A 23,040-nucleotide genomic window follows, 5' to 3' on the forward strand; every position below is an offset into this window, starting at 1 on the left:
ACCAGAGGTAGCAAAGTTTTAAATCCATTTTGATGAAATTTCACAACAAATATTTGATGCAATAAATCATTCAAAATTTACTAGCAGACATAACAAGTGTTGTCCAGGAATGAATGAGGGCTTCCGTGTACTCATAGCCCTAAACTCCATCTTATTTTTATTCTTACCTTTTTTTTTTCTATAATTGTCCGGTCATAAATGAAAAATAAAATTATTCAGTATCTTTGCTGTTTATAGATGTTTGAAACAGACAGACCCCACCCCCAATGACATTTTAAAATTCCTCAATACAAAAATTATAGGACCACTTGGAAAAATTTTACTTGAGAAATTTTTGCATCTGTATGCTTCCAGAGAATGTGCTCTGATACACATCACTTATATCCCTTCAACCTTGAACCTAAAAAGCACCAAAAGCCTTCACTGTAGAATTCCCCAGATGCCAGAAAACATTCTACTTCAATAGTTTTTACTCAAACAGCTTGCTTTGGATCCCCCCTAATTCCCATTTCCCAACCGTAACATGCAAAAATTTAAATGTAATGTGAACATACATCTTACTGCACAACTCCCCACTTAGAATGCCACTTATAAATCTGACCCTTAATCACAGTCACCTCTTGCATCTCAGTTGTAATATATATTATTTTTGGGGTAAACCAAAGGTTAAAAAACAAAAAAAAAAAGTTGCGTTTGATTTTGGTATAAAGCTTTGTTTCAACCAGAAAGGCAGACACCACAAAGATTGTATGGCTTGAAAATAAAAGAACTTATTTATACGATGTAGAGGTCATAATAAAACATATTTGATTTTTATGTTAACATGAATAAATCATCCAACAATAATGTAGATTGTATTCTTGGTTGGTTGTTTTTGTTTTACGGCATATCAACCCTTTTTGGGTTATTTAATTCCAAATCCAAAGATTTTGAAGAAAGATTTTTTTAATAGAATATATTTGTTGTTTTCACGTCGGTTTCTATTTAACCCATAGTTGGAACCCTAACAGGTACTACCACTCCGGGTCAGAATGGACCTGGGAGCAATGGTAATTAAAGGGTGGCTCCACACTCCCCAAAGCCCACAAGCTGGGGTCTCACCACTGGATATAGTTTAAGGTCATATCCAGGACCCCCATTGAGCGACTTTTACCCTCTGCAGGGGGGCAGTCGGCATATTCTAATGCCCCACTGACAGGGCCAAAATTGTATTGTATGTCTACTTATATAATGATTCTCAATCTTGTGATGTGTAATATTGAACATATTAATGCATTATAACATGAAATAGAAAGAGTGAAATGATGCCTATAACATTTCAAAACTAAAACCAAATTTTCATTTTTCATGTGGAAGAGAGAAAGAAAACAATTTAAACATTGATATTTTTTTCCTTTCCCTTTGCAAAATTAATCATGTTCTGCAAAGCCAAAAACAAAATTGTTATACCTGCCTTTCTATGCATAAGGGAAATTACACCGGTTCTCACTATATACATAGTGCCAGTAATGTCTACAACAGGGAGAAGGAGTGACAATACTCCACTGCCTAGCTGAGCACTAGTCAGTTATACCCGTATTCTTATCTTTGTACCTGTGATATTAATACACTTTGTTTGTTAAACCAACCTCGACTTGATTTTCTTCTTTTACTATTGTGTTACGACACAACAAAATGATTTCTCTCTCTCTCTTTTTTTTCCCACACTCCCATGGGGCCAATAGTTTGACATGCCGATTAAGGATGGAACCCTAGTGTCTAAACAGATCATCACCCAAGAAAGTATACATACACACTGCAACACTCCACTTGAGCCACCATATATAACCCACATCAATTTATTTACAACAATTAATATTTCTATCCCAACTCTCACTAATAACTACTAATAATTATCTCCCAAAATATAATGAAAAGTAGTGGCAGAAGATCAAGTGGTTATTTATAGATATAAAGAGTTGGAAACAAAACCTTTTATTAAAATGACTGCATTTGGCATTAAATACCCTGAAAAAGGTTGATATGTCATAAAATAAACAACCAAATGCAGACAGAAAAACTAGGATGTTTAAAAATATACAGTAAAAAGTGAAAAGTGTCATTTGGTATGAACTTGAAGAGGTTGATTTGGTCAAGAGTTTGGAGAGAAAAACACAAGGTTGACTTTGGGAGTATATTTAAAAGAGTTTTAAGTGGCCAGGGTTAAAAATAGGCAGCAAGTAATTATTTCTGAGATCAGTTGACAGTGAAACATGTTTGAAACAAGTAAACATCCTCTTAAGTGGTGTTAATGCCTTAATTGACACCAGTAAAAATGCCAACGGTTGATGAGCAAACAAGGATTCATTAACTCTTAACAGTCTATACAACCATTAAGTGGCGGTAGTATTCTCAATAACAACATCACATAAAAAAAACAAAAAACAATGCATTTCCAGTGATACACTCAAATTTCTTAACAATCTGTCTAAAAGAAAGACATTATAAACATTTAAATAAAAAAAAAAAAATCAGTTTTTTTGTTTTTTTACAAAATACTGTTTGTAATTCTTTAACGGATTTAGGTTTTGGTCATAGTAACATTTAAACAATAGGTTAAAGGTTAAAGGTTAAAGGTTGGCAAATCAGTGAAAAAAGAAAATAGTCAATTAACACTGATGAGTCAAAAAGATCTTTGCAATACTTTTACTGTACCATCATGTGGTATCAATAAATATCCATGAAGTCAAGGAGTGTGTGATTATTCTAATAGATATATTCACAGACTATGGAATCACCTATGTCAAGTTGCAATCCAATTGGATTCTCCAATAGTACAATTATACTGCATTACTACTTGGAAAAGCATGAACTCTAAATTGCTTCCCTTCTAGATATAGATAGATTATCAAGCATATGTTCAAATTTTTTCTTAAATGAAAATTGCTCCAGACAAGGTGTAAAGCCACTTGATGTAAAAAGCTAACAAGAACAAAAGATGATTATCACGAAGACAGAAGATGCTTATTGGCCTTAGTCTAAAAAAGACCAAGGCTATGGGTAGGAGGAAAACATTCAGCAAGAATAGAGTTTTACAAGCCTGCAGGTCTTGGAATGAAGCAACTGGAATAGGAAGCTGTATTACAATAAAGACAGCAAATTGATGGAGATATTAGACCAACGAATCAAACAAGCTGGAACAAAGGAAACAGGGAATATATCAGATAATTCTGAAGAATACATGCCATAAAAATATTTATGGAAAAGACTGAAACTAGCAACATCATGTCTGAGAGAGGTTGGAGAGAAGAGTTAAGCCAATCAAACTAGATACATTTTTGCACCTTATCAAAACCCCTCAAATAATACAGAATTGCCAACCAAAATATAACAGTTTCCACATACATATATAATTGTTTATAACGCATCATTTTCAATGTTGTTCTTGAGCATTAAATAATCTAAAATTTTGCTTTGCCATCAAAAAGACAAAATTAACTAAGTATATATATATATATATATATACTAATTCAGCTGTTATTACTTACTAAACTATCTACAATACTTAACTATGTCGTGTTATTCAAGTGGCATTAATAACAATGTGTTAAATGTCATCTACTTTTGAGATTCAAACTGATGATTCAAACACATAAAAGGAAGCTAACCCCTCAAGACAATCTTAAACTGTGAATATATATATATATATATATATGTATGTATAGCTCTTTAAATCTATGTTACATGATGTATGCCAAAAATGATTACATGTAAACAGATGTTCTGTACTCTTTAGAATGAAATGACTTATGCTGTCAAACCAAATCCCCAATCTACAGATTAATAGCATTGCTACAATATACCAATGTGATAAGTTATCTTAATTCTACAAAATATTACTATTAATATTATAAAAATAATTATATATAACTTAAAGCTTTTATTATTTTTATTTCTGACTATTATCCTCATTTTATTTGCTGCGTTCACCTGCTGTACTTTTCTATTCTTCAGGTATCGTTTGTCAAACAGAACACTTGATTGATTTTGAAATTTTTGAGATGAAGTTTGATCATTTGGATTATTTAAATTAATCAGACTATCATTCTTATCAGAGAACTCAAAAAGCACCTATGAAGACTTACTTTGTGCGATGGATGATAGATCGAGATTGTGTAAGACAGTCAAGAGGATCTGTAACCCTAGTAGCACTGGATGATCATGACTTATCTTAGTTATTTTTACATTTTAACTGATGCAACCTCCAACCTTCTTTAAGTGCACTTTTTCGAACTTGAGAATTTAATGATGAATTTAGGAACGCTTTTGATATAAAAATGCACCTGAAAGAGATTGATGATGACATTGACTGAAATGTTATGAAAATAATTTTATCCAATCCACTGAAATACACCAGTCATTTCGCATTCCATATGTTTTTAATTTTCCAGCATGAAAACCAATATAAATTGTGTGTGTCTGTGCTAAATTACGATCCATTTACATTTTTTAATTAATAAATGCTCGTTTTTTTTGTTTTAAGTGACTTCTTTACACATAATAAAAACTCTACTTACCTGTAGGTCTTGAGCAAAAATGCATAACAAAATAAATTCTTTTTAGTGGCCCATAAAGATTTATAATTCTGAGTTTCAAATGAGATAGTTCTAAACTGCTGGTGAAACTAGCTGCAATTTTGTCCCACTGGTCCTCAAGTGGTTAAATTGTTTGAAAAAGATAAAGAATATTTAGACAGGTTGTGGTGCGTAGAGGGTTCACATCCTATTCCTTTTCATGACTCATGCCGTCAAGGTCAACCATTTGTTGGTTGTAATATAAAAAAAATAGTTGTCATGAAATAATTATATTTACATATTGAAAAGTAATTTTACGTCTTTTACTTTGATGTGGTGCAGCTAATTGTAAAGTGCAACTGCTTACTTACCCGGACTACGTCGCTGCGGTTCTCATTCATCGACTTAGGCGCGTTTCCCGACCTGCCTTGCTCTTTCTTACTGAAATGTTAATTAAAAATGTTTGCTTTTAATTCAACACTCAAGTGGAGACATGTCTTTCAAATCAAAACAATTGTACGTGTTTGGCTTCAATTAACGCCATCGTTTAATCATCTTTATAAGGAAGCGAAACAGCTGAAATACAAAGAAATACAAGTCATCATCACATCTGTCAAGGTCACCGAGCAATAATGCCGAGAGGAAAACAAACAAATTTAACTTTTAAAACTTTGCCTTTAGAAAAAAATCTGCAGAACAAAAGCGAAAACATTTGATCTTTGATATTTCATAAAAATCTAACAAGATAAACAAAAGTCAAGAAATTAAACAATCGAAATGAAAACGGTTTCTTTGAAGAAGAGATTAAATAAACAGGAAAATGATCATTATGGAAATTAACTTTTAAACTGACATGTTTCAACAAAATGCAGACAACATTTTCAATGGTCCACATTTGGTTCACACCATTCAAACTTTTCATTATCAAAATATAAGAAGCGTCCTTGCTTTTGATTCAGGTTGATTGGTCACAGTTAAGTTTTCAGCATTCGTCCGTCCATCCACTCATCTTTATAAGATCTCATCTTATGATTCAGATTTTTCTTTGATGAAGAATTGATGATTTGCATTATTGAATTATTTGGAGTACTTTTCTTATTTTAGATGTTATTCTCACATTTTTGACAATGAAACCTTCAACCGTCTTCAAACTCAACAAGATACACCTGAAGAATATTAGAGGTCACATCAGTCGAAACGTAGTGAGAATAATACCCAAGATGAGGACAGCAGTCTGAATAATTCAAATAATACAAATTATTCTCGTCTAAAAAATTCCAAAACAGAAAACTGATAAAATGTGCTATTTGGACGACTGTTCTCATCTTGGATGTAATACTCACAAAATTTTGTCTCATATATCCTTCAACCTTCTTTAAGTGTATCCTGTTAGGTGCCCGAATCTAACAAGATGCCCTGGGAGGTTGAAAGTGGCTTCAACCAAAATGTTATGAGAGTAACAGCCAAGGTGAGAACAGTATAACTGCAAGTCTAGCCATCACGCTTAAGTTGGAAATAGAATTTTCACATTAAGAAAAAAACGATCTGGTTTTTAGCTTCAATTAGAAAACAACTAATCTTGAAATATCATGCCATCCCAAGTATATGATATTATAAAAACCTAGACACCTCAAAAGCATGTGGACTTGACCTCATCCCGGTTGTGCTATTAAAAAAATGCTCTGCTGAGGTCGCTCCTGTTCTCTCTAAACTCTTTAACAAATGCCTTAATAAATCTTGCTTTCCTTGCTGCTGGAAAACTGCTTCTGTGGTTGGTTGGTTGTTTTTGTTTTACAGCATATCAACCTTTTTCAGGTTATTTAATGCCGAATCTAGTTATTTTGAGGAACGATTTTTAATGGAGTATATTTTTTTTTTAAGTCAGATTATATTTAACCTATAGTTGGGACCCTAATAGGTACTACCACTCCGGGTCAGAGTGGACTTGGGAGCAATGGCAATTAAAGGGTGGCTCCACACTCCCAAGGCCTGCAAGGTGGGGCCTCACCATCGGATATAGTTTTAGGTCATATCCAGGACCATTGTATAAAGGGTTCTTTTTAAATTTTTTTTATAAAGGCCAATTTTTTTTTAAGATATGAGAGTATGGTGTGGGGATTGTTTTTATCAAATAACTCTTTAATATTGTTTTCTTTGTAGAATCGATTTCTTACAGTTACAAAATCAGTACATTCAATTAATATGTGTTTGATTGTGAGTGGTGTTTGACAAGGTATTCAGATGGGTTGGCTTTCTTTTTTTAGGAGATATGAGTGGGTTAAGTGAGTATGGCCTATTTTTATTCTTGTTAGTTTGACTTCTTTTCTGTTTAGTTTCGTATTTTGTTCTTGTTTTTTGATTTTTGGCATGATTTTGTGAAGTTTATTGTTAGGGTATTCATTCCAGTAGGTTTTCCACTTCTGTTGTATATGCGTTGATACGTCTTTTTAGATCTATGTATGGAATTTTAAAATTTGTATCGATTGGGAGATTTAAGGCGTTTTTTGCTGCAGAATCTGCTAATTCATTACCTTTAATACCGGAATGGCTCGGTATCCAGCAGAAAATGATTTCTTTTTTACTGTTTAGTTCAGTTAATTTTTGGAGTAATTTTGCGATTAGGGGGTTGTCCATCTTTTTAATCGCTTTTCAAGTAGATTGGGAGTCTGAAAGGATTATAAATTTGTTTCTTTTTGTTATTGGAGGCGAGTTTGAGAGCTAGGATTAGAGCATGTATTTCAGCACTGAAGATTGAGGTTTCTTTTGGGAGGTTTGATTGTTTTTTGATTGATTTATTGAGTATTGCTGCACTGGCCATCACGTTATTTTGTTTAGACCCATCTGTATAGATGTGTGTGTGGTCTGGATACTTTTCTTTGATTTTATCGAGATCATCATAAGTTATTGGATGAGTATGTTTCTTTTTATATTTACTTAAACTTAAGTTGATGTTAGGGGATACGATTTTCCAGGGATGGGTTTTGAGTAGGATAGTTTCGTGAATTTTAGTTATGGGTAGACTTGCTTCTTTGGAAATCGATTTTATTCTAAGTCCAAAGGTTTTTTTTTTTTTTTTTTTTACATAGGCATCACCACTTATCAAGGCCGATAGGCCACTCAAGGATAAGGGTTAAAGAGTATAGAGTAGTCAAAAGGACAATATAGTAATCGATAGTAATGGAAGTTCGGTAAATTTGTTAACTTAAGTGGAACGGCTCATCAGAAACTTGTTCATGTTGGACTTGAAGACAACCATATTGTAGACAGCTGGAAAGCAGGAAAACGGAAGACAATTCCACAGGCGTGCAGTTCTAAGAAAGAAGCTTTGATCATGGAATCTATGTTTAGGTTTAGGCACAGATAAAGAGTGAGGGGGATTATTGATAATGTTTTCAGCTAGTCTAGTGTTTCTTGTGAAAGTTTGGCGAGGGGGGACCATAGGTTGAAGCTTAGTTGAACACTTTCCATGAAAATAACAATAAAGCAGAGACAAACTCGCAACATCTCTTCTGTGAGATAGAGGTTGCAGCGAAGAGAAAAGGACATCTCCCACCAGGCCACAAAGTCTATTTTGAACTCTATCAAGGCAGGACAAGTCTTTTCTGGCAGCTCCTGCCCATATGTGGCAAGAGTATTCCATCCTTGGACGTATCTGGCTCTTATATAGATAGAGAATTTCATCAGCAGTGAGATATCTACTGGATCGATAGAAGGATCCGACCATTTTTCCAACAGCCTTGGCAACAGATTTGATGTACGTATTTTAATTGCGTTTTCTTTTTGGTCGAAAAGGTGTTTACGGTTTGGATTTAAAGTGCTATTGTGTGCTGGGTTTGTGGGGTTGGCTGTAAGTTTTGTATAGTTTTTTTAGACCAAGGTTTTGATTTCTGAGCATTGGAGGAGTTTCATGTGCTTCTACAGGCTTTCTACAGAGGAGGTTGGAAATGCTCCTAGTGCTAGTCTTAGTCCGGAGTGGCATATTGTGTTGAGGGTTTTTAGATATGACTTTCTGGTGGATTGATAAATGAAGCTACCATAATCTATTTTTGATCTAATTAATGCTCTATATAGTTTGAGTAGTGTGTTCTTGTCAGCTCCCCAATCTGTATGGGCGATGACTCGTAGGAGTTGTAATGCTTTATTACATTTGGTTTTGATGTGATTGATGTGAGGAATGAAATTTAGTTTTTTGTCAAAAATGGTTCCCAGGTGGTTGTGTTCATTTACGAATGGAATTTTTTCGCCTTCAATCTGTAAGGTTGGTTCAGGGTGGAGTTTGCGTTGGTTACAGAAATGGATGCATTTTGTTTTAGTTTTGGAGAATTTGAAACCATTTTTAGTTGCCCATTTATCAATTTTATTCATGTTATGTTGTAGTTTTCTTTCAATAGTGTGAGTGTATTTAGAACTGTAGCTGATTGATCAGTCATCTACATATAAGGAGTTATGTATATGAGGAGAGAGTTCTTTTATAATGTTATTGATTTTTATGTTAAAGATAGTTGTTGATAATATGCTGCCTTGGGGCACTCCTTGATTTTATGGGTCTGATAAAGTTGAGTCTATGCGAACTTGGAAATATCTGTAAGGAAGTTTTTCATGAATTCAGGTAATCTGCCTCTTAGTCTGATGTTGTGGAGATCTTTTATGATACCATGTTTCCAGGTAGTTTCATATGCTTTCTCAAGATCGAAAAAAAACAGATGTTACGTGTTCCTTATTGATAAAAGCTTCTCTGATGTAATTTTCGAGGTTAGTGATGTGGTCTATACATCCTCGATTTTTTTGGTATCCACACTGGATTTCAGAAATTATTTTGTTGTCATCTAGATACCATATAAGACGGTAGTTAATCATTCTTTCGAACGTTTTGCATAGGCAGCTTGTGAGAGCTATTGGTCTGTAGTTTTCTGGGTTTGATGCATCTTTTCCCAGTTTGGGTATTGGTATTATTGTTGCATTTTTCCATGAAGTTGGGAAATCTTTTGTTCCCCATATTTTATTATAAATTTTGAGAAGGAGTTTTAATGATTCTGGTGGAATTTCCTTAAGGAAGACAACTAAACCATACCAACATAATGCTGAATGCAGAAGCTGTAGTGCACTTCATCTGGTCCTACAGCTGAGTTATGGGATTTTTCTATGGTGGTTTCTAGTTCATTGAGGGAGAAGATTTCATTGTAAGGCTCTTGGTTTTTGGAGTTAAAGTTTATTTTGTACTTTTCTTCATGTTTCTTAAGTATTTGGAATTGTCTATTGCAGTGTTTTGATGATGAGTTTCTGGCAAAGGTTTTAGCTAGTGTGTTAGCAATATCTTTTTTTATCAGTTATTTTCTGTTTATTTGTGAGAAGGTGTTTGATTGGATTCGGATTATATTTTCCAGTTATTTTTCTAATCATTTCCCAGACGGTTTTGGGTTTAGTGGTGATGTTCATTTTGTTGACAAATTGTTGCCAGCAGGATCTTTTGCATTCTTTGTTTTCTCTTTGGTGTTGTTTTCTAAATTTTCTTAAGGCTGCCTTTCACTGTCTAATGGCCGTTTTACATTCTGGATTGAACCATGGTTTTTTTTTTTTTTCCAAGGGGGAGAATTTTTGGATATGCATTTTTTGGCTATTATTATGAGTACTTCCATGAATTCTTCTATTGTTTGGATTTGATGTTCTGTTAGTTTTAGTGAACAAAGTTCTTTAAATTCGGCCCAGTTGGCTTTGTTTGTGTTCCACCTGGGTATGTGGTTTTGGATGGAGTTACTGTAATTGATTATAATAGGGATCACACATGGTAAGATCAATGGCACTAGTTGATCCGTTTGTTGGATTTAAGTATGTGGGATTTTTTTGATTGAGAAGGCACAAGTTATTTTTGTTAATTAATTGTTCAATTTTGTTTCCTTTTGAGTTTGTGACTTTGCATCCCCATAACATACTGTGGCAGTTAAAGTCTCCTAGAAGAATAAATGGTGAAGGTAGTTATTTTATTAAATTTTCTAGTTCATTTTCATTTATTGGTTCATGAGGAGGGAGGTATATTGAGCAGATTGTGATTGTTTTGTGTAATGTGACTTGAGTTGTAATTGCTTGGAGATTTGTTTTGACTGAGAAATTGCTTTGAGGTATGTTATTCCTTATAAGAATTGAGGTGCCTCCATTAGCACAAAGGCCTGTGTTATGGAAATAGTTGTATTGTTCATAGTTTGGTGTTTTGAAATGATTATTGTTCTGTAGGAAGGTTTCTTGTAAGCAAACAATGGCTGGGTTGAAGAGTGAGATAAGTATAAGAAGTTCATTATAGTTAGATCTTATTCCACAACAATTCCATTGGATAATTTGTTGTGTTTTATTTCTATCCACGAGGCTATTTAGTTTTCCTCTATTTCCATCTCTTAAGAAGTAGAGGGTTTATCTTTTGTTGGAGTTTGTGTTTTGCTGAGTTTTTTCTTTTTTTTTGTTTGGATCTGGACGTCGATCTGGATCTTGCTTGAGATGTTGCTGTTTTGGCTTCTTGTTCATTTCTTCCCTCTTGATTACTTGTGTTTGGTTTCTATTTTTTATCTAGGGTGTTTTCGGTTTCCATTTTTTCTAGAATTTGGAATCTATTTTGAGTGTCTATTGTTTGGTTTTCTTCTTTTCTGGGACGTTCTTTATTTGCTGTTTTATCATTGCTTGTGTTTTTATTAATTTCTGGTGGTTGTTTTGTTGGTTTCTGTGATAATTGTTTTAATGGTTCTGTTGTGGATGGAATATTATTTTCTTTGTCTGGATTTGTTATTTCTATTTTATTTCCCAGATTTGAGTATTTTTCTTTTAGGCTATTTTGAAATTCTGGCCATTCTCTAATATTTAATGTAATCAGTTTGTTTATCAGCTCCCTATATTGATCATGTATTTCATTATGTTGGTATGGTTTAGTTGTCTTTTTCGTTGTCTCAGCATATGTGTTGTCTTTCATGTACGTCTCAACTATTTTTCTGGCTTCTGGAAAGGTTGTGCTTTTCTTGTACTTCTATAATTTCTCTTTCCTTTTTATATGTTTTGCATATTTTAGAGAAGACCGCGTGATCTTCTTTGCAATTTGCGCATTTCACCTCATTTATGCATTTTTCTTTGGTGTGGTCACGCTCTTTGTTGCCGCATTTTCCACATATTTTTATTCCTTTACAGGCTTCTCTATGATGTCCATATTTTTGGCAATGAAAACATCTTAATGGGGCGGGGGTCTACTTTTACATTTAAGTAGCCAATTTTTATTTCCTTACGTATTGTTGGTTTGTTAAACGTTATTATGTGTTGGTTGTTATTATTTTATTGTTTCTTTTTATGTTTATGCGGATGTGGTTGATTACTCCTTGTTTTTCTAATTCGGTTTTTATTTCTTCTTCAGTTGCCAGCGATAGTTCATAACTTCGAATTACTCCTTTTGAAGTGTTTAGTGTTTTATGGGGAAAGACTTTGCACTTGTACTCATGGAAATTCTTCATTTTGAGTAGAGATTGAGCATTTCTAAGATTGGTTATCTCAACTAGTAGATTTCCATCTTTTGTTTTTTTTTATCAGTTTTGGTTTACTTTTTGTGGATAATGTTTTTTCTATTAGAAAAGGTGATAAATTTCCATTTTTTTTTATTTTCGATTAATTCAATAACCAAGAATCATGGGAAGTTTCCTTCGTCTATAGTTGGAACGGTTTTTCGAGTTTTGAATTTTTGTTCTTCATCTGAGCTTAAGAGGTCAGAGTCGGAGGAATGGTTTCTTTTAAAGGTTTTGAGGGGGATGCTTTTGTTTTTATCAGCCATGGATTTTGGAATTTATTTTTCATCAACCACGCTCCCTACCCACCTCGGAGTCCAAAATTGGGGCATAGTAAAGGGGGAAACCCATTCGCCTTGACCATGTCGGGGCTACGTGGAGGATATACTCTTTTGGTAAGGACTTCTCAAGCATTATATTTTCTGTTGAATATGTCCTCAAAAATACATTTGCTCAGATGGAGTGTTGAGTTCTGGTCTTTCCAATTGATTGACCCTTGCCACCGCCTTCTAGCACTTACTTGGTTTGCCTATTTTTTGTAGTGGGGGAATAAATAATAAAAAAAAAAGAATTAAAAAAAAAAGGTGGGAATACCTTTAAGTTTCGTTCTTTGTTGTGGTAGTTGGTACTTTGGGTGTAAGTGCTAGGGCTTGGTGTGACTGGCTGATTGGTCGGATCGGGCCTCTCCGACCGCCCGTCTAGCCGAAGTAATGTGTTGCAGTGCCTAGACTTTTATGCACTCAGGTCAAGGTTAGCTCAATCACCAGGATCACGTCCTAAGGCATTACAGGTAGCAACCCATGGCTAACTGGTTGCCCCATTGAGGGATTTTTACCCTCTGCAGGGGGCAGTTGGCTTATTCTAGTGCCCTACCAACAGGGCAAAAAGGGGGGGGGTTGGTAAGTAGGGAAGGAAAAGGAAAGGAGAGGGGAAGGGGTTGTTTTTGTTTTTGTAGAACATAGTTAAGTTTTATAAAAGAGAATAGAAAACAAAAACAGAAATCGATGTAGGTGCATTTCGTCTCAGGAAGCCAATAGACAGTCTGATCTGGTAGCACCAGACAGCTTCTGTGGTACCAGTTTACAAAAACTCTGGTGAAAAAACTGGCTCATTAAATTATTGCCCAATTAGCCTCCTCCCTCTTTTTGCGAAAATATTTGAATCCTTAATTAATCAAGCTCTAGTCTACCACCGTACAGCTGCTAAACGTCTGTCAGACCACCAATATGGATTTAGGCAAGCCCGTACTACTGCAGATATTCTAACTGTAATCTCTGAACATTTATACCAAGCACTGGATAAGGCAGGGGAAGGGAGGGCAGTAGCCCTAGATATATCTAAGGCTTTTGACAGGGTATGGCACGATGGTCTTCTCATAAAAATAAAATCCTATGGTATTACTGGATGAATGCTTAGCATAATTAGATCCTTCTTAAATAACAGAAGAATCCAGGTTGTCCAAAACATTTTATATAAATGCAGATGTGCCTCAGTGATTGATCCTTGAACTTTTGTTATTTTTGATATTCATAAATGACTTACCTGATAAACTTGTCTCTGAAATGGGTATATTTGCCAACGACACCATGCCCTATAGCAGGCACGTGGGGAAAACTAACGAGCACATATCTAAGATAATGGCCGAAACCCTAGAGGAAGACCTTCAGTCTGTAGTGGAATGAAATAAAAAAGGCTGGTACGTTCAATGCTGCCAAGACAAAGCTCATTTCCTTTAATAATTACATGAAACCTTACCAACCACCAATAGCTATGGCTAGAGATACTTTACCTGAGAGCACTTCGTTCAAGCTCCTTGATTTAACGTTCACAGGAAACACGAGTTGGAATAAATACATCGAGATTATTGCTAAGGCTGCTGCAAAGAAGGTGGGCTCTCTCTATCATGCTAGAAACTTACTTATGCCCAAAGTATCCTGTACCTCTACAAGGCTACCATTCGCCCATGTATGGAGTACTGCTGTCACATTTGGGCTGGTGCATCTGCTACTAGTCTCTCGCTCCTGGACAGGGTCCAAAAGAGAGTTGCCAACCTAATAGGTTCTGAACTGTCATCTAAACTTCAGCCCCTGTTCCACCGACGAAATGTTCCATCCCTTTGCCTTTTTTACAAGTATTTTAATGGTGGATGCTCTGACAAACTACAAGCCCTTGTACCCCCTCGACGAAAATACCGCCGACAAACCTGACAAGCAGCAAAGTCCCACCCTTACACAGTTGAGATCCCTAGATGTAAGAAAGCCTTTTACTCTAATAGGCTCTTCCCCAGAACTGCAGGACTTTGAAATTCTCTTCCGGTTTCCTGCTTCTCCCACTCATACAGAAGTTCAAATGTAATATGAACAGATCTTGCTGCTAAACTCCCTACATAGTACCCCTGCAACTTGGGTCCCTGATAGTAGCCCCCTAAATCAAAGTGGCAACGTACCTTATTTGAGGGTGAAAATGTAATAAAAAAAAAAAAAGAACAAAAAAAAAAAAGACTTGTTTGCATCAACCAGCAAATTTCTAGCTTTGTTACAATTATAATTTTCTGATTTCTTACTGTCCTCTGATGAGAAGAATAGCAAGAGTGGCATTCTTTCAAACTCCACAGAATAAAGAAGACTTTGAAAATTGTTTTTGGAGTATTCTGCCGAGTAATAAATTTAAGAGTAAATTTTAATTTACAGTTTTAAATTCCTTTATTTTCCCATATATATATATATATATATTTATTTATTTATTTTTTATTACATTTTCACCCCAAACAAGGCAAATTGCCACTTTGGTGTAGGGGGCTACTATCAGGGGCAGCAACTACTGGGGCACTATGTTGGGATTTGGGCAGCAAGATGTCGGTTCACGTTACACTTGAACTTCTGCATGTCAGTACAGTTGGGGAAGCAGGGACCTGGAATGGAATTCCATAGTCTAGCGGTTCTGGGGAAGAAACTACTGGAGTAGAAAGATCTTTTACATTTAGGGATCTCTATTGTGTGGGGGTGGGATTTAGCTGCCTGTCGGGTTTGTCGAGAGTATCTACGTCATGGGGGCACAAGTGTCTGCAGTTTGTCAGAGCATTCACTATTAAAATACTTGTAGAACATGCAGAGGGATGCAATGTTTCGTCAATGGAACAGAGGCTGAAGCTTAGATGCCAGTTCAGGGCCTATCAGATTGGCGACTCTCTTTTGAACCTTGTCTAGGAGCGAGAGACTAGTAGCAGATGCACCAGCTCAAATGTGACAACAATACTCCATACATGGGCGAATGGTGGCCTTATAGAGGTACAGGATACTTTCAGGTGCCAGTAGTTTTCTAGCACAGTAGAGAGAGCCTACCTTTTTCGCAGCGGCCCTGGCAATGTTTTCAATATAATTGTTCCAATTCATGTTTCCTGTGAACGTTAGGCCAAGCAGTTTGAAAGATGTACTCTCAGACAGGGAGTCACTGGCCATTGCTATTGGTGGCAGAGAAGGTTTCTTGTAATTATTGAAGGAAACCAGTTTAGTCTTGGCAGCATTGAATGTGACCATCCATTTATGTCCCCATTCCACTACAGATTGGAGGTCATCCTCTAGTGTTTTTGCCATTTCTTTAGATATGTGTTCATTTGTTTTCCTGTCATGCCTGTTATAGAGTGTAGTGTCATCAGCATCTCAGAGGCAGTTTTGTCGGGGAGGTCATTAATAAATATATATATGATTGTTGTTATGTACAAAACACGAGAACATTGGACTATGAAATAGTAAACTCAAAAATGCAATCAGAACATAAAATCTGAAGTGATGAGAAAATTATTGTTTTATGATAACAGATTAAGTATATTTTGCCACAGTCAGCAATGTAAAAATTTATTCATTTCATTGTGATAGATTTCAATCAAGGATTCAGTTCTTAAAATTTCCCAAAAGATTACCAACTATGACAAAACGTATCTGGAGGAAAAAAATAATAAAACGTCCAAAATGTTATGAAAAATATCAGCAACTAAGGAAAGCTGTCGAAAACATGTAAATGGCATTAAAGTGTAAAAATAAACAAATTGCTGCAAAAGTTGAAATGATTCTAAATCTAATATATAAACAAAAGTTAGTTGGAAGTTGGATACTTTTTAGATTAGACCTACACAACATTGCATATGAAAAATCAATATTTGCCTCTGCATAGTCATTTCTTCTTGTGGGTAGTGGCACCATGTTCTTTAGAACACAAAATTTATTTCAAGAATTCTTTTCAGAAGATTCATTACTTTGCTTGGAATAGGTTTTAGAAGGAAGCCATTCACCATCTTTAAATGTATGTATGTATGTTTGTATGTCTGCCTAAAACTCTCAACAGAGGTAATGGATTTTACGAAATTGGTATTGTTTTAAAGTTTGACCCCTCGGACGACAAATATCGAAAAATTGTCTAAAAACATTAATTCCTTCACCCTCAACTGAGCACTTTTCTATAAGGAGAGGTCACTTTTTTCGCCGATATTTTTAAAAGTCTTTCTCTCTTTTCGATTGACTAGCCTTAATTTAAACCTTCACCACTTCTGGTTCAGTGATGGATGCAACAGCAAAGACATCACTTTTTTTTTTTCACATTCTTTTCCTCCTTCGCGGTATGGGTTCAAGGCTGTCTGCTTACTACCACTTTATTTTTTTTTAAATTATTTTTTTGCTTAAACACACACCTCCAAACACCCGGGCAATGCCGGGCACCCAGGTTAGTCATAAATAATGGGAATCCCTTTTACTGTAGCAGAGGGTAAGAGTTACATATTCCATGTGAATAAATTGTTGAATGTTTATCTTTGAAAACATGAACTTTACACTTCAATCAAATGCTTATTTTTTTTATTGCTGTTCTTGGAGAACATTTGTTTTTGTTTTTTAGTTTTGTTGCTTTGAATGGAAATTCCTTCATCCATTGAGGGTTTCTTTAATGGGATTGTTACTGAGGTTCTAACTTGAAACGATAATGTTCATACGAAAATGCTCATCACATAAGAAATATAGATAGAAATCTACTTCATAAGCAACTAGCCGACCCTACCTGATGTTGTCCGGATGTTTAATGGTTTTGTGCTGGTTAAAAATTGGGATGAAATATGCTACATATAATAGGTAAAACCAAAATGTTATACCAGAGAAGCAGAAAACATATTTAACTAAAAAAAATTACATTATTGGAATAAGAAAAACAAGAATCTAGTTTTCTGTAGCAAGTATATGTTTAAAAGTAAACAATTATAAAAAGAAAAGAATTCACATTTTTTAATTTAATTTTGATTTTGAACGACTATCTGTACGTGTGTTTGCCTCTATGTTGATCTTTGTAGTAATTCATAATTAAATTTTAAATACTCAACCTCTATTGAATTGTATCCAATGAAATAATTTAAATGAAATTTGATGTGACATCTTACAAGTTGGGAAGTAAATGAATATTTGAAACAAATATTTTGACTATAATCATAAAAATCTTTTCATTTTTTTTTTTTTTTTTTTTATTAATCCATAAAAGTTAAATATGGTGAAACTAATTAAGTTGAAATCCGGCACTCGACAATTTTTTTTCCACATTCTGTCTTTCACTACAGTTTGTCTCCATGCCATTTTTTTTTTTAATGAAAATCGCTCTAGACAATGTGTGAAACTACATGATGCAAAGAGCTAACAAGAATGAAAGATAATAATCACAAAAACAGGAGATACTTATTAATCTTAGTTAAAAAACAAAACAAAACTATAGATAGGAGGAAAACAGTCAGCAAGAAGAGTGTTCTACAAGCTTGCAATACTTGGAAATAATCTACTGGAATAGGAAGCTATATTACAATGAGGTATCAAAATGAATTGATGGAAACCAATAAACCAACAAATCAAACGAGCTTGAACAAAAGAAGCAGAGAAAAAAATTAAACAATTCTGAAGAACACATGCCATAATGTTATTTATAGAAAAGACGGAGACGAGCAACATCATATTTGTAAGAGAGATCTTGCAGAAAAGAAAAGGTGGGACCAATCAAATTGCAGATACATTTCTGAACCTTATTAAGAACCCTCAAATGAGACAGATTCACCAGCCGAAAAATAACAATATCTCATCCATAGTCTGATAGTAAATTTGTAGAAATAGATATGAGAAAGTATTTAGAGCAGTAAAGAGAACCGACTTTACAAGAAGCAAAAATATGATATATTGCGTTATTTATTCTTTACGATTTATTTTCAATAAAAATGTATCAAAAAGAAGAAAATACAAATCGATCTTTACAAAATGAATTAAAAACTAAATTCTCCCAACAGATAAGTACACAAAGCAATTATACTTTTTAAAGTTAAAATAGTGTTTAGATGAAATATTTGAAAGTTATTGATAACCCCTCCTACAAGATATATATATATATATATATATACATACATACATACATGTGTGATACACGAAAAAGCAGGTTTTCATAATGACTAGACTTATATTTGTTCATCTCTGCTACAAAAGCATTTAGATTATACACACACACACACACACACACACACACACACACACACACACACACACACACACACACACACATTGTGATGATTTTGAAGCAGCAAATATAACCATGATGGAATAAATGATGAGAATGCAAAAGATAAAACTAAAAATTCACGAAAGATATAAAACTACTTACCTATCTTTACACGTGCACAATGCAAACAAAAAGACCAACATCATCACAGCTGCCACTCCTCCCAATAATATTCCTGATACCATATTAATGGAATGTTCCTTTGGCAAGGAGGTTCCCAACAGTCTGCGGCCAGGCAAGATTTCATCCATTTTTCACACTAGAAACAAACAAATAAATAAAATAACAGACAAAGCAAATCAAGTTTCAGATTTTGGATACAACGAAAGATGTACAATTAAATGTTTTAAAAATCTGCAAAAAGATTATCATGATCATTATTTTTGATCAATTAGCCATTTAAAATGCTGCATGTATTGGGCAGCTTTTAAAAATTGGCTTCCAAATTAAATTATCTCTGACCAGGTTTTTATCTATCCTTCTTTCTCTCAAGCTCATTCTTATCACATCCTCCAATATTTTCCTTGGTTTTCCCCTGTGAATCTGCTACTTCAGCTGTTCTAAATCTACTAAATGAAGAACTGTTATTGATTCTTTCGATGTGACCAGACCATCAAAGTTACCTGTTCTGCACACCTCTTCCTATACTGTTCAGTTTTTTCTTCCTGAGGTCATCAGATTAAAGTCTATCTTTACGATTCACATTACACATCCATTGTATCATTTTTATATCATTTCTCTTCATGCAACATATTTCCTCAACCTTCACTGACCAGGTTTCACTTTCATACATCATCACACATACATATTTGATAGTTTTGTCCCTTAGTCGACAGTGGTAATGCTCTGCTAGTTAGTAATGGCAGAATTTCACCAAATTTACTCCATCCATGCCTAACACTTGCAACCACACTAGCACTAGCCCCTTCCTGTGTATCAATGATATCAGCCAGATAACAAAACCTATCAACAACCTCAATAGCTTAGTGGTCGGTCCTATTCTAGTTTGCAGCTAATTCTACCCTATGCGACGAAGGCCATCAACTCCCCATATTTCCTCCTATAACACAGAACAAGCTAGGTAACATACAAATATCCGTGCAGAAGGTCGCCAAACTAATAAAGAACCTAGATTCCAGTAAAGCAACTGGCCCTGATGGCATCCCAATTATAGTGTTAAAAAAGCTTCAACCAGAACTTGCTCCCATACTTACGGAACTATTTAAGCGCTGCCTTAAGGAGAAGTGCTTTCCGACTCCCTGGAAGACCTCTTCAGTTTGCCCTGTATTTAAGAATTCAGGTGATAAGTCATCTCCCTCTCAATACAGACTTATAAGTCTCCTCTGTGTTATGAGTAAGTTGCTGGAATCCATATTAAATAGAGAAATAGTCAACCACCTCAGCAGGAATAACCTTCTTAGTGACACTCAATATGGTTTCCGCTCTGCAAGATCTACCGCAAATGTGCTGACGGTTATATCCCACAGGATAAGTGAATCTCTTGACAAAGGCTTCCTTTCTAGGGCAATTGCTCTTGACATATCAAAGGCCTTTGACAAGGTATGGCATAAGGGTCTACTTCACAAGATTTCCAGCTACGGTATAACGGGAAATGTTTTCTCAATCATTAAATCATTTCTCTCCGATAGGCTAATAAGAGTAGTGGTCGATGGACAAAAATCGGAGGCCTGCAATATAAATGCTGGAGTCCCCCAGGGGTCAATCCTGGGCCCAACTCTCTTCCTGATCTACATCAATGACCTCCCTAAACACATACTTAAATCATTCGTTGACATCTATGCTGATGACACAACCATCTACGGCAACACATCAAAGGCTGTAAATGACAAAGTTCTCTCTGATTCTCTCTCCTCTGATCTCGAGCGCATGGTTCAGTGGGGGAAGATGTGGCTGGTTACCTTTAATGCATCCAAAACCAAACTCCTATCCTTACATCATCAACGCTCTGATCCCCAGCTGGCATCAATTGTGATGGATGGATCTCGTCTGGGTGAGGCTCTGTGTTTTGACAAACTTCTGGGTTTGACCTTTACTCCTGATCTGAAATGGAACACGTACATCAAGTCTGTTGCCAAGGTCGCTGGAAAGATGGTGGGATCCTTCTACCGCACCAGAAGATATCTCACTACTGATGCAATTCTCTATCTATATAAAAGCCAAGTACGTCCAAGGATGGAATACTGTTGCCATATCTGGGCAGGAGCTGCTAAAAACAGCCTATCCTGCCTTGACAGAGTACAAAATAGACTTCGTGGCTTAGTGGGGGATACCCTTTTCTCTACCCTGCAACCTCTCTCCCACAGAAGAGACGTTGCGAGCCTGTCCTTGTTTTATCGTTATTTCCATGGCAGATGCTCGTCTGAACTCCAGTCTCTGGTCCCCCCTCGCCAATCTTTCACGAAAAACACCCGTCTAGCTGAATCCACTGTGAAAAATTTCCCCCACTCTTTATCTGTGCCTAAATCAAAACGTGGATTCCATGAACAAAACTTCTTTTCTAGAACTGCACGTCTGTGGAACTCTGTTCCGTCTGCCTGCTTCCCTCCGGACTACAACTTGGATGTCTTCAAGTCCAATGTTAACAAATTCCTAATGAACCGCCCCCTTAAGTAAACACTTCAGCAAATCTCCTCACTAAATTAATGTACTTGCAATAACCCTTATCCCTGAGTGGCTTCCGGGCCTTGATAAGTGGTGATCACTGTGTAAAAAAAAAAAAAAAAAAATCCAGATATACTTTCTCCACATCAGAGTTCTCATCCATTGTCAGTGTTTTACACTTCTTGCGCATAAACTGATTAGCTTCTCTCAACTGTAATTCCACTGCACTTCTTGTGCATGCGATCCTTACAAGTACCACAACAAATGAATTGCACCTGACTTCCTTTCCACTTCCTTTTTCTAGGGGCGTTCTAACACTACAATCATTTATCGACAGATATCATCTACTTCCTCTTTGCTAAGTTAGGCACAAGATCAGGTTTATTTTTGAGAAGTTAACACAGTAGTACATTCTAGCCTACAAAAAATGCCAGAGCAGCTCTGCCGTCATCTCCCAGTAGACACACCTTAGACCATTAACAATAAACTAATCCCTTTCTAAAAGAGAAGATAAAGCTTGGGCAGGTGGACCACCTATGATTGAACAGAACCATACCTTAATGCAGGTATAGCTGTACAGTGTTGTGTAATTGTTTGTTGGATGTGGAGGGCATCATTAATAAATTAAATGGCTGTCTTGTGTTTTTTTAAGATAAAATTGTTTCTAGGGTCTAACTGAAGAACTGTAAAATATGCATGTTAGTCATCTGCATAAAATTAAAGCTAATTAAATCAAACATAAATCTAATAATGAAATAATTACAACAAGAATCATGTACATATGATTTAATTATAGAAATTTTGACTAAAGGTAAAACAATTTTTTTAAACTTATCTACTCAGCACTCTTCAGGGAGTCTTCTTACTTTCATTTTTATTTAATCAAAATGCCTTTTTTTTTTGTTTTTCTTTTCATTGTAAGAAAATATAGAATTTTTTTAAAAGATAATTCGATGAATGAATGAATATGTCATTAAAAACGGTTTTGCAGTAAAATCGATAGAACCTATAACGAAATGTTGAAATTTTAATCAAATAAATACTTTTAAATTTCTTTCTTCTTTAACAAAATCAAAGAAAGAAATATAACTTTTTTTATGCAGCTGTTGCATGCCAGTTCATTTTTTTTCTTTAAAAGTCAGATTTTGTGACATTTAATTGAACTACAGTATTGTTTGGTGATTGTATCAAATGAATAAAATTGCTTAGAATCATAGCATACCTTTTTAAATTCAATTCTTTTTTAAAAGTATCATTTTACCGTGAATTGTGACAGACGATATGTTGGCTGATAATTCTATTAACTAGATAATCAAAATATTTGCAAAGAATTAGTAAAATCCCACTTCAGTCAGTTATGTGAGAGTTGATCCTGTTACTATTAAGATAAAACAAAAATTAAGTCGGAAATTGCAGAAAATGATGTAAAATACATATTTAAATGAATCTTGCCTACCCCCCCCCCTCAAAACAGGCCAATTCATATATTAGATTTATTCATATACAAACTGAACAAACAAATTCAATTTTCAGGTTTTATTTATAGCGAGAGAGCTATATATGTGTGTCTGTGTGTGTGAAAGAGAGAGAAAGTGAGAAAAAGTGATACATACATAGGGAGAGAGATATATTGAGAAAGTGAAAGTAAAAAAAGAGTGAGATTCTATATAAAAAAAAAAAAATCACATTTTTTTTTTTAAATTTCCCATAATCTCCAATTCAACTCGCCAACCAATCCCTTTTCTTCTCATTCAACTGTAAAACAA

General features: G+C 35.0%; 1 protein-coding gene across 8 annotated transcripts in view; it reads right to left on the reverse strand.

The window, feature by feature from the left end:
- Positions 1–23,040, reverse strand: part of LOC145279610 (uncharacterized) — a 226,061-nt gene that overhangs the window by 64,759 nt on the left and 138,262 nt on the right. For all 8 annotated transcript variants that reach the window (XM_080130804.1, XM_080130802.1, XM_080130799.1 and 5 more), the window contains exons 2-3: positions 18,755–18,911; positions 4,925–4,994 (exon numbers count right to left, since the gene is read on the reverse strand). In XM_080130804.1, the coding sequence (XP_079986930.1) occupies positions 4,925–4,994; positions 18,755–18,903 (219 nt within the window). In that variant the 5' untranslated portion in view covers positions 18,904–18,911. The remainder of the gene's footprint in view (positions 1–4,924; positions 4,995–18,754; positions 18,912–23,040) is intronic.

This window comes from Euprymna scolopes, chromosome 7 (assembly GCF_053919585.1).
Source record: "Euprymna scolopes isolate OS-2025 chromosome 7, ASM5391958v1, whole genome shotgun sequence".
Classification (NCBI taxonomy): domain Eukaryota; kingdom Metazoa; phylum Mollusca; class Cephalopoda; order Sepiida; family Sepiolidae; genus Euprymna; species Euprymna scolopes.